At 39.3% G+C, this 13164-nt stretch overlaps 1 protein-coding gene across 1 annotated transcript in view; it reads right to left on the reverse strand.

Annotated features, from left to right (window-relative positions):
• PLCG2 (phospholipase C gamma 2) overlaps nucleotides 1–13164 on the reverse strand; it is a 65628-nt gene that overhangs the window by 20008 nt on the left and 32456 nt on the right. The window contains exons 9-19 of the mRNA XM_086758065.1: nucleotides 12088–12160; nucleotides 10967–11068; nucleotides 10672–10790; nucleotides 10243–10328; nucleotides 9181–9301; nucleotides 7518–7686; nucleotides 4652–4756; nucleotides 4350–4439; nucleotides 3159–3337; nucleotides 2157–2357; nucleotides 767–886 (exon numbers count right to left, since the gene is read on the reverse strand). Coding sequence (XP_086614191.1) covers nucleotides 767–886; nucleotides 2157–2357; nucleotides 3159–3337; nucleotides 4350–4439; nucleotides 4652–4756; nucleotides 7518–7686; nucleotides 9181–9301; nucleotides 10243–10328; nucleotides 10672–10790; nucleotides 10967–11068; nucleotides 12088–12160 — 1365 coding nt within the window. The remainder of the gene's footprint in view (nucleotides 1–766; nucleotides 887–2156; nucleotides 2358–3158; nucleotides 3338–4349; nucleotides 4440–4651; nucleotides 4757–7517; nucleotides 7687–9180; nucleotides 9302–10242; nucleotides 10329–10671; nucleotides 10791–10966; nucleotides 11069–12087; nucleotides 12161–13164) is intronic.

A 13164-nucleotide genomic window follows, 5' to 3' on the forward strand; every position in this document is an offset into this window, starting at 1 on the left:
CAAGCTGCTGAAGTTTTGGTACTTCTTGTTTTCCTCACTATGAAATGGTTTTATTGAGATGCTGCAGTTCAAGGTACTTCAGTATCCACCTTGGTAACAGCAGAAAGCTTAAAACCGAAGTACATAGCTGACTGGGAATTCTGGACATCTTAAACACATAGTAAGGCAGGCATGTAAACAAGAGGAAAACAAGTATTTATTTTTCCAAAGCAATTTTATATGTTGAAGAAATGCACATTTTCAAAGAAATATAATTTGATTTGAAGGCACAACGGAGAATACCACAATTCTATACATTTTACTAATGCTGTTGCAAGAACCACAGTTTCAAAAACATTTTCCCTGTCAAGAATAGGTGATCATTTCCTTTTGACATTTCATTTTGGTCACTTATATGACAGGGCAGGATTTCCAAGGGATAAGGATCTAGAATCACTGCAGAACCAGCACCACAGAAAACTAAAAAATAGTACCCTCTAGCAAGGAGTGTCAAGGAAGTGAAGAAGAGCCATGCACCGTTCTGTATGGGGAAAAAAAGGGACAGTTTGTGCCCAAATATTCTTTATAAAAGCCTAAAGGTTTATTCCAGTCACAAATTTACTTTTGTACTTCTCATACATGGACCTACTGCACAAATCAACCATGCTAATTACTTGAAGTGTGAAAGCAAGAATTTTATGACTCTAAAAAGACCACAATATTAAATAAGAAAACACAGAACACTGTCAGGCTATTAGGTAATGCATTCATATCTGTCTTTGCCTACCTGAAAGTCATGGCAAATGAATCAGGCTCATCTCTCTTTCTAATCAGAAAGGCTCCATCTCGAGGAATTCGCATCAGCATGTCTTCTGCCTCTCCTCGACTCAAGTTGCTATAGTACCAGCTACAACAGTTAAATATTAAAATGGACAAAGGATCACAAAGCTTGTCGAATGTCATTCAGTTAAGAGTAGCAGGCTGCGTTATTAACAACAGAGTTTCAAACTTTACAAGAATGCATTAGATTTTCCCCATCTTGCCACCTATGGCAGCAGCTTATTACAAAACATTGTAACACAGCAGCTTATTTTGGATGAAAGCATCAAGAATAGATCAGAACACCTTGTCTGTCTGAAATGATAAAACAAAAATCTGCATTTCTTCCTGAAACAAAGACACTGGATCCTGCTTTTAGTCTGCCATTCATTTTTCCATAGTTCATTCATTTTGGACATAGCAGATTTAAGGAAAAGCCCAAACATAAAAGAAAAACACCAGGCACTTGAATTCTTTTATTCAGTTTGATTTTACCTTTCACTATAGAGATTGACCTATCTTGGATCTAATGTGCCTTCAGTGGAGCTGTGGCCACTTAAACTGGCAGTACATCTCCACGTTATACAGAAAGGCAGGAAAGCCTAACCTTTAAACTCTACCCTCTCACTGGCTTCCAAAGTTATCTACGGGTGGTCAGTGACTCCCAGATCCCAGGGGGGAGCGTGTGAAAAAACAAGTTTTAGTCACAGAGCAATATTTCACATGCAAAGGAGATTTACTTTTTCTTACTGCAAAGAAAACAGAACAAAGGGCAGTGATTATAGTGTTCTGCCAGCAAACAAGAGCAAGCTCTGCCCAGGATCTACATCGGGCAAATACCAGCTGGAAGTAAACACCAAGCTATACTGTTTCCTCTCAGGAAGGGGCAAAGTCAGCCTAACCAGCTCTGACAGGGGTGAGATGGAGGGCAGAATTAGGAAAATACAACTGCTTGGGCTGACTGTCCCAGTAACAGAAATTCTAGATGGCAGAGACTATGACGGCTTAGTTGCCAGACCACAGCCAACTACTGAATATCTAATCCAACCCACTGGGTGTTGTAAAACACTGAGCAGAGAGAGAAGGAAATGGCACACTTCCACAGCATTACAGTTCTCACTGATTTTCCTAGTTGCTGCTAGTAAATTGCTTTCCCAGTGACTGCTCTCTGTTGTACCAGGTTCTCCCGAAGTCAGTATCTTTCAGGGAAGCCTATTCCTATGACATCTGTGGACAAGCAAAAACTTAGGCGTGTTCCTGAATCTAGGGAATTTTCTATGCAAAAAATCCAGGAGCATCTGGATAATGCACAGGACACTGACATAACAACCCTGCTGCTTGCCTTCTGCTGTACGTACTCTTTAGTCTCATGAGGGCTGGGATTAGGCACAGCATCGGTCAGACGCAGCTCAAATTCAGCACATCGCAAGTGGGCCTCCTTGTAGTGTTGAATGAGATCATAGATGCTATCGAAAGTGAGGTTGTCTGTCAGGTAGTATTTCACAGTCTCCCCATCACTTGAAGAACGGATTCGGCAGTGCTGGACTCTACCTGACCTCCTGAAGAAATGACAAGGAGCATAAGGAAAAGAAAGGTTTTATAACAGATTTTCTTTCGAAGTGTTTCCTCACCTGTTCCTGGTTAACTATGTGGTGAGCTTGTGAAGAGGCAAGAAAACTATACCATCTCTTAAAACAACTGAAGTAAGACCAGCAACAAAAATCCTGACAAGTAAGATTACAGGACTGAAAATAATAATGGTTTTAAAATCTAGCATACACTTACTCCCCGCAAAATTTTCTCTGATAGCTCTCTAGGTCAGAAGTCCATTTGATACACCATTCTTCACAATATCCCAATCAGAAGAAAAAAAACCCAGACTACCAAAAAAAAACCTTGAAAATTCCTTATTATTTTCCCTCTAGAGGATCCTTTCATTGAAAAGATCAGTATCTGCTAATAAAGGTACACTTATGAGACCACCTTTTCAGTGTGGAAACCAGTAATTTATCCCTAAACTAAACCATCAAATCGTGGCCCACTCATAGAGGAAGTAACAAATCCTGTATCCTGCCAGAGCACCAGGGGGACAGGGAGGGGAGAGTCAAACCAGTCAGTCCTCTCTTGACAACCATAACACTTCAAACAAAGCCTATTATGCCAAAATGTACTATGCTACACTGAAGTTTAATTTAGAAAGTGGTCTTTCACAATCCCATCAATAACATTCCAGTAATTATAGCAACTCCTTATTCCCATTTCCTCTCAGCTATAAATGCATACTTGAAAAATATACACATTTTTGTGCAATGCCGTAAAACAAACAAAACCCATATAAAATTTTATGACAATCACCATACCAGAATGACAAGGTGCAATCATTAGGGAAAGCCTCACTTTCCCTAACTAGGAATGTCCCATCCTTGCCACCCATTTCAGCACAGTATTCCTGGAGCAGTGTCTCAGCAGTCGTTCTCCCCTCTCTCATTTTTCCATGGAACCATTTCTCTTTTAAGTGCAGTTCGGTACGTTTCACCTCCTAGATTGGAAAACAAGAATTTTTACATTGCATTTCTAATTTTATGATTTTGAAAAAAGTACCTGTTATTGATATAACAATCCACTATTTCAGGATTTCAGCTCTTCCTAGCCCTGAACTCCTTCCACAAACAAGCCAATCACCTTTACAGTCACCTTTGACTCTCCTCTCCAGGCAAACCACTTCATTGGAGCAGTCATCAACTTCAGCGTTATTCAAATAAATTATCAACAGAAAGCGAAGGAACTGCAGCAATGCAAACACCGATTTGTATGTTCAAGGCAAAACACCCTACTCCTAATTCACAGAGTTTCTAATCAGCTTTTTCCAGGATTCATCTGTATTCTACTCTACACATTAATTGTTTTACTGACATTAACATCAAGGTGAATGGGTAAAATGTTCTGCATGCACAGAGAGAACTCTGAACCATGCACATACACGTTAGCAACGAAAGAGCGTGTGTGGAAACCCAAAAGGTCAGAACAAGAAGCCATGCTGAACATCACTGCTATTGCAACCCTTTACATAGTTCTGCTTTACCATGCAAAACAGTTAATACATGCTCACCTGTGACAAACACTTTGCAAATGTGAAATGAAGAACATGCACTGTGTAAGAGGTGCGCTGTATTGCTAACACAACAAACCTTGGTTCATCATGCTGTCTAGTTTGAGAATAGCCACAATACTTAGCCAAAAGCTAAGACTTTGATTGTCAGCGCACACATGAGCACTGGCATTTAAGTACCAAAACTATATTTCATTGTCTTTGTATTCCTCTTTGCAAGTCCTCAATTAACCAAGGGAAAAGTTATTTTATTAAAAATAGGGGTAACTAGGAGTACCTTGGCAAAGACCCTTTTAAACATTTTTCATCTCCAGATATACTTGTTATCTGACACAGGTCCTCTACAATTTCAACATCGACATAAAAAGTACACATCTGTAGACACTGAAATAATCAGAGAGAATAAAAAGAGCATGCTTAAACAACAAAACATAGCCATCACCTTTGATGAATCTTCATCAGCGTTCTGTTCTATATCATCACTGAATGACAGCTTTTCATCAGCAATAGCACAGTAGTGCCGAGTCCATTTCTAAAAGTTGAGAGATATTAAAACCATTAAGATATAGTGAAACTCACTGACCACAATTTCAAAACAAGGTATAACAATAAATATACCTTCTTCCTCTCATTCACATCTGCTCAACTGACAAATTATTTACACAAATATTGTGAAAATTCACATAAATTTCCAGTATTACACAACCTAGTAACAAACTATAGCAAATGTCACATAAATGATACCTGTTCTATTGTGTCCCACATGTAAAGTTCTCCTTGTTGCTTTTTTTCTTCTTTCTTGTCTTCCAGGTTCACATCAATGTCTCCCTTTGGCCCCAGTTTTTTGTGCTTAAAAACAAAAAAAACCCCAGCATATTCATACACTCATACAGAATCACATACTAAATCGGTCATATTTCAGCATATTCAGTATTGCTGGAAGTATTCCCCTCCATTGCCCTGTCTTCTTCTGTCATTACCATAACAACAAGAGCTTTATGCAACAGAGCTGGATTTTCTTTCATTAAAATTTAAACCTCATAACAAAGGTTAAAAATTTAGTAGAGCAATGAAGAAGCAACTATTTTGATAAGAGCTCACCACTCTTTAGAGGACAGAAAACATGAAGTGACATATACCATGAAACAAGGATAAAACAGGAATCCCTCTGCAGAGAGCAGGAACATAAGGAACAGAAACCAAACCAAACCAAAAAGATAAGGAATTAAAATGAAGGGGAATTCACCCTTCTACAAGAAAATGTTAGCAACATGGACAGTACGATTGAGTACACCCTCAGCAAGTTTACCCAAAATACCAAGCTGTGTGGTGCAGCCAATACACTGGAGGGAAAGGATGCCATCCAGAGGGACCTTGACAGGCTGGAGAGGTGGGCCCACGCAAACCTCAAAGTTCAACAAAGCCAAGTGCAAGGTCCTGCACATGGGTCAGGACAATCCTCAGTATCAATACAGGCTGGGGGATGAAAGGATTGAGAGCAGCCCTGCTGAGAAGGACTTGGGATTACTGGTGGATGAAAAATTGGATGTGAGCTGGCAATGTGTGCTCACAGCCCAGATGGCCAATTGTATCCTAGGCTGCATCAAGAGGAGCATGGCCAGCAGGTCAAGGGAGGTGATTCTGCCCCTCTACTCCGCTCTGGTGAGACCCCACCTGCAGTACTGTGTCCCACTCTAGAGCCCTCGGCACAGGAAAGACATGGACTTGTTGGAGCGAGGCCAGATGAGGGCCACAAAAAATGATCAGAGTGATGGAACACCTCTCCTATGAGGAGAGGCTGAGAGAGTTGGGGCTGTTCAGCCTGGAGAACAGAAGGCCCCAGGGAGACCTTATTGTGCCCTTTCAGTACTTAAAGGGGGCTTATCAGAAAGATGGGGAAAAACTTTTTACCAAGGTCTGTTGCAATAAGACAAGGGGTAATGGTTTTAACCTGAAAGAGGGTAGATTTAGACTAGATACGACAAAGAAAATTTTTACAATGCGGGTGGTGAGGTACTGGTATAGGTTGCCTAGAGGGCTGGTAGATGTCCCATTCCTGGAAATGCTCAAGGCTAGGTTGGACGGGGCTCTGAGAAACCTGATCTGGTTGAAGATGTTCCTGTTCCTTGCACAGGAGTTGCACTAGATTGTCTTGAAAGGGACCTTTCAAGTCAAACTGTTCTATAGTTCTATAAAAATTAGCAGAAGGGAAATCTTTTAGGAGAAGACGGGATAAGTTTTACTTTCTTGAGAGTGTTCACCAAAAACGGTGGCTCAAGGGGCTACGGGTAACATCAAATATTTAACTGCAGTTAATGACTGGATTAATCATCTCATATCTATTAGTTCTCAACTACATTCAGTTCTGTGTAGGCTACTGTAGGTAGATTTCAATTCGACAGGCTTACCTGAAAAATCCCACAGGCCCCTAAACTAGAAATTTCCTCTGTTTACTGACAACATTTTCCAAACGAAATAGCTCACTAGCAGGTGACTGATCTATCTAAAGACTCTTCAATGCTTTTTTAGACAGGACAGAGTGATGTGGATGTTCTCTCATGCAGACTCACAGTAGTTTGTAATCCCCTTTACATCAGATCTGTCATGTTATTATTCATGTGCCTATGTAACTCCCCTCTATGTTCTGCAAGGTAACAACAGGCAGTTTGGAGGGAAAAAACCACCCAAAATCTAAGCAGAGAACTTGTGCACCTTATAGTGGGGTGTTATTCTTGTCAGTCTTACATTCGAGAGCTGTATGTGTGTATCTATCTACCCTTATTTCTTCTGTTCAGAAGTTTAATACATAGCATGCAGTACTGTTACAAGAGCTGGAAAACCGAAGCATGGACAAAGGTAATTCTTATTTTACTAAAGAGATCATAAGCAGCTGTCAGATTCTCCACCTAACAAACAAAAAGTTCTACTGCAGTTTCAATCTGAGAAGTCTTCTTCGGGTTATCTGCCTCATGTTGCACAACAGTACCGAGTAGGGCATCTGCATTGTCCAGAAGGGAAGACAGTAACAGTGACTGCCTTCTAATAGAAGCACCTCCATGTTTCACAAGTTGCTCACTAAATTGCATATGGAAATCACAGCAAGTTAGTAAACACTCATCAATTTTTGCAGTTTGCAAGCAATCCTGGCAACTTAAGTGTGCAGCCTCCAAGTGCTTTGGCTTTCACTTGAGTGAGGCATTCTCTGGAAAAAAAAAAAAAGTTAATAATACTAATCTAACTTTCTATTCAAGAACATACTTTTATTATTTGTAAGCAGGCCATGTTGTGTAAGTAGTCTATGATGAGCATCTGAAGCAGTGAACCCTTCCTGAAATTCAGCAGTGACATTTCAGGAGCTGGAAGACCTTTAGAAAAGAGCTGACTTTCAATTTGGCACTTGAACTAGCAAACTTACTACGCAGAAAGCACTTCAATGTGTAGTGTTACCGAACTCCATACCATATTGCAAAATGTTACTAGTACACACTTCAAGCACGGGGTTTCTTGTCTCCCAACAAAGCTAACAACTAAGCTGTGAAGCCAGAAGTAGTATTTCTGGCTCCTGCTCTTTTTTTCCTATTTTATCTATCAGCACACAAAGCAAGCCTACCTTGATGATGATTTTTTCTTTCAGCTGGGTTGGTGATGGTAGCTGATCGGCACTGGCTTCAACAGGCTTCATTAAAAGCTGATCCCCAAATACCTCCTTGAACACTTTGGCCATGTGTCGCTGCTGCTCGACACTACAGTGCTCTTCAATTGACAGAATGACGGGGTATCTTTGAGGGAGAAACAAAGGGTGAATGAAGACAATTTCTTTTTGCTACAACTGGCAAGGCAAGGAAAACAGTACCCTCCCTCACTCCCCAGGATCAAAGTAAATATTTACAGTAAACAAGACGACAAAATGAATAGAGATAGATATACAACAGATAATAACAGATGTGCAATCATAGAATCATTAAGGTCAGAAGGGACCTCTGGAGGCCATCTAGTCCAAATCTTTTCTTTGGGAAGGCTCAATTCTTAAGTCAGATCAGGTTGCTCAGAGCTTTGTCCAGCCAAGATTTTAATATCTTCAAGGACAAAGATTCTTTCCAAGCTCTACGGGCACAGTTTCAGTGCTAAAGCACTATTAGGTGAAAATTTTTCTCCTCTCATCAAAGTTGCGTCTGTTTTCCTTCAAATGCGCTCTGAGAAAAGTCTGGCTGCATCTTCTCTATAATCATCCACTAGGCAGTGGAAGACAGCAACCAGACTCCCTCATTAACCTCTTCTCGAAGCTAAACAAACTTAGCTCTGCAAGCTTCCCTTTGGAGAGTATGTACTCCAGCCCCAATGCTTAAAACTGAGGCAGAGAAAGCATTGAGTACTTCAGCCTTCTCCAGTCACTAAGTGTCCTGTACAATTCAGCAGCAGGCTCACATTTTTTTTAATCTTCATTTTGTTACAATTGTACCTGTAGAAGTCTGTCTTGCTGTCCTTCACATCCCTTAGCAATTTCATCTCCGGATAAGCTCTAGCTTTTCTAATTTTGTCCCTGCATGTCCAGGAAATACTTCAATATTCCTTCTGAGTAGCCTATCCCTTAATGCAAGTAGGGAAAGCATCACACTGCATTCACAGTACTGATGGTCTGAAACCATAATGCAATATTTATTATGGCTGTCATTAACACAATATGCCTGTGCAGACACTGTGCCACTTCTCTGTGTCCAGTTGGTAAAGCGGAAAAACAGGACAATGACAGTCCTATCTCCTTCCCAATTTTTGGGCAATATTTTTCATGTTAAGGACATCTCAGCACAAGTTATGTAAGGGCAGAGCAAAAACACAGATTTAAATCCACGTTATCAGTTCTGGAGCCATGCTATGAATTCCCCACCTTTTCAGCTAAGACCTCCCCTACAACATGAACATCACCTGACAGATACATTTCTTGTCACTTGTAGTATTTTTTTAATTTTTTTTTTTTAATTTTAAGATATACTATTCAGCATTTGAACTTTCACGCTTCTATTTAATAAAAGATGACCCAGGCAAGGAGACAGGAACCGCTTTAGGGTACTCACTGTCTTCCTCAGTAGCGAACTGTTATGTAATGGGATTTTTCCTCAAAACTGAATCTGTTAAACGCCAACGTCTGGCAATAATGAAGACTACTAGAATGTCATTATTCCCCTATTAATTTTTGCTCTAGATTACAGAGAAAAGAAGTTCAGGAAGTTCTAAGCATATGCAAACAAGCTTAAGGAAAATAAATAAAAGCTTACTCAGATGCAACAAAGGCATGATCTTTGATTGCCTGTACAACATCATCAAATTTGATCTTTGTTGTCCGTGTCCACCCATGGTAAATGATGGGTTTCCCATCAGGACCATCCCAGCAATCCACTAGGAAAGACAGTCAGTGGAAAAAGGAAGAGATCAAGCAGTTGCTTAAATAACTGTAGTAGAAAGAACACATCCAAATCTTCAGTGCTCCACATACTGAGTCACAGACTTTAACATTCTAATAAAATACTCTGTTAGATGAATTTATGTCTCTGACAGATGGAATTATGTTCCCTTAAGTAAGAGCAATACAAATAAAATACAATATAAAATTTTCCCAAAGCATTATCATGTGGGAATCTGGAAGTAAGGAATTCAGGCAGCTATATTGTCAGTCTACTAGTTTACCATAATTTTCCAGGGATAAATACACTCCAACAAGTGGCAAGTTGACAGCTTGTCTATTTTGTTGATTTTAACCCTGAAACTCTAATTTGAGATCAAATTTGCAGTAGCAACTAGTTTTATGAAGTAACTGATGAAATAACATGAAATTAAAGTCAAACTTGTCAATAAGGCACAGAAGCACAGGGATGAAGATGCATACACCGTTAGTGGAGAACAAATGCACAAAGAGATGAACTGATTTACAAGCAAGTTAAACAGGATGACCAATGGCACCAAATTACAAAAATCTCTGTGCCTTAGGCTAGTCTGTATTACAATGAAGGCACATAAACTGTCTATGCTACACAAGTAATTCCAGTTTAAACCCTATGCTTTCATATAGTAAATCCAGGATTGAATTTTTGATGTACAGTGAGATGAAATTTAAAAAGACCATCTTAAAATTCAGGGGAACAATAATCAGAGCAAGTGAACAGGGCAATAGTGAGGCATAAGAAAAACAATTTAGGGAATCTGTGGTTTTTATATGACTAACTTCAACTTCAGAAAACAAACTAGTTCTTGATTTTGGTTCTTTTTTCTTTCTTGGTAAACAGGGTAAACTCTACCTATATGGAGATCATGTTACAAACCACTCCACAAACTCTACTCACGCTCAATACATCGGCACCCCATTCTAAGGCACCTGATGTAAGCTTCTGTGGAGGATTCACTTCGAAGTTGGTCTCCTGTCAGGTATCTAAGGAGTAAAAGGAAATTTTAAAAGACAGGCATGCAATTTCAGCCATTTCCCACTCACTCACCAAGTGATATATTTTCTCCTGTCATGGAGACTACATGTATCTTTTTATCTTTGTAACAGGATTCAGGGTTTGAGTTTTCTGGCAGTTGAGCTCAGTTATATCTTAGAATCTCTAAGATCTTAAAAGAAGGAGGAAAAGGAGTCCCACAAACTGTATTTGCCACATTTACACCAGGCTTTAGGGAAGTTTCACACATCCACGCAGTACAAGTATTATTTTCTCCTAATAGGTGCTAGGTCTATTTGAACAGGGATAGACAACAAACTTTTGGTAACTTACGTGTTATGAGAGGAAGAAATCCAGTAGTGGGACAAAGGATTATTCATGTCTTGCACGTCTATTGAATCATATTTTTCATCCCAAATACTGTTTTCTTTTGCAAAAAGGTAAGTAAGGAACTACAATACACACAGAGAGAGACTGAATTTTAATGTTTTTATCATACAAGACTAAAAGAAACACAGCAATGTAGCAAGAGAAGTCTAGAGGACCTGTCCTCCAGTTAACAAATTAGGAACTAGCAGTGAATGAAAAAAAGTCCACAGGGAACTATTAGAAAGTATCACTATCTTACCTCATCAACAAAGAGGAAGGGTTCAGCAGTTTCTCTCATAGTGTCATCAATAAATTTTGTCATTCGTTCTCGGACTTTACTGAGGTCTTGTGCCCAAGATTCCTTCAGATAATAATAATATAGTAAAAAAAAATACTTTAGAAGTGGTGTTATGCTATATAAAATCAAATAACGAACAGACACACCTCTCTCACTTGGCTACTTTACTGTCAATATATTTTACTGTATCCACGTATCTTAAGAGTTTCCTCTGTGATGTCTAAGGGGGAAACTGGCTCTCCACTCCTCCAGTACCTTTACATAGACTGGAGGCCCACAAGATACATACTACATATGTACACATACGCATGCATGCACACACACAGAAAAAAGATCGCCTCCTTGAAATATATGCCTTAACTATAACATCTCTCATTTCTAAGTGCAATCTGAACATCTTTTTAACACAGTGAAATAGTGAGAAAAAGAAAGTAGCAAGCTTATACAGGAAGTGTAGATCTCACTTTTCTATCATATTTGCAAACCTGGAGCTTAGCAGCGACTAGCAAATATCACACAATTTTTTTCCCTGTGGTGTCTGCGCTAAATAACATTATAGAAGAAACTGAAGACACAGTTCCAATCCCTGCCTCCATCCTTATCTGCTTGCTGGTATGGGACATCAAACTGGCTCCATTCAACAGAAAATTACCTTTGACTCGAATGCAGGCAGTCAGCTCCGCTTTTTATGAAAGAGTTGCTAAAATGGGGCCATGGCCAAGGCATTACCTCAGATCTAGCTATGATGACAGCTGTAACTAGGCCAGGCTATCAACTTTGACATACATCCAATGTTTACCTCTAACCTTCTCTGTTTATCTACATGACTGAATTGCAGACCTGTTAAAACCTTATTTTCTTTGTCCTCCCTCTCGCCATCTGGTGCATCTTCAGAGTCTTTATATAGATGAAAAATAGTAGTTCTTGTGAACTTCAATGGCAACAAAGAAGGAAAAAATCTTTCCAAGGCCTAGTATCACAGCTGACATCAATCAGATTCTATGACACATCATATTTCTTTTTAATGTGCAGAGAATCTGTGAGACAGCCTCAAGAGAAAAAAAATCAGAATTTCTTCCCACCTGCTGCTCATGTAGCAGGAATCTCTGAAAGTCATGGAGATGAACTGCTGAAGCATCTGGACGGTCAGTATTTCTTAAAAAAAAAAAAAGAAAGGGAAGGTGAAGCTAAAGAAATAACAGAGCAAGTTCCATCAGATGTTATAGCAGAAAATGACATGGGTTTGTATCTTGGATTTACAGTATAAACGTGCTGCCACGACCAAGAACCTTTTTATAACTTAAATGGAATTTTGATTAGGCCTGTAATATTGTATTGTCTAACTCCTGTGTTTTGAACCTTCAAATAAAGGCTCTTGGTTTCCGGACGGATTTTTGATAGTGATTCATTAGGAAAATCTCTGCTTTTTGATTTGAGGCAAATGAGCAGCACTTACTTGACAGGGGTGTTGTTAAGTTTAGCTGAGGCATACAGAGATACTGTTCTCTTAAATGATCATACAGCTACACTTCCACAGGTAACTCCTTTCATGTATTATTCAGATTATCTACTGTGATAGATCAAAACCTCCTGAAAAAGGAGGTGAGATGCAGCTGCACCAAGAAAATGCAGTACAACTGCTTTCCCTTTTGTAAGACACAAATTACACATCATCTGGTACAAATAAGGTATAAATAACCTGCCCATCCTCGATAAATCTGTGCTTTTAAGCAGTCTCACAAAGTTTAATTCACATGGCATGACCCAGGGCTAAGAAAATACAAAATACACTCAGAGCAAACTTTTAAAGTAACTTCCTTAATCTGTTAGTGTGATACTGAAAACCAAGATAAACTGGTTTAATTCCCTTAAAATCTTAGCAATGCCTGTGGCCTCCTTTTTCATGCTGTACGCATCTTACTTAAATTTTCAAGTCCACCAAGTGAAAGATGCAGAAACCATTACTATCAGCAAAGCTGGTGCATCACACCACTCTCCAGACAAGTTAAAATTTCTGTTAATTTGTCCTTCAATAGTTCTGTTCAGCCCTCCACAAAAATCAGAGGATAGGTAAATTCACTTGTTCAAGTCCATGCCATTTTTGTAGTCAGAAAATAAAAAACATATTAAATTATATTCAGGACTTATTTCCATGGCAA

This window comes from Chlamydotis macqueenii, chromosome 13, assembly GCF_036417535.1.
Source record: "Chlamydotis macqueenii isolate bChlMac1 chromosome 13, bChlMac1.mat, whole genome shotgun sequence".
In the NCBI taxonomy this organism is placed as follows: Eukaryota; Metazoa; Chordata; class Aves; order Otidiformes; family Otididae; genus Chlamydotis; species Chlamydotis macqueenii.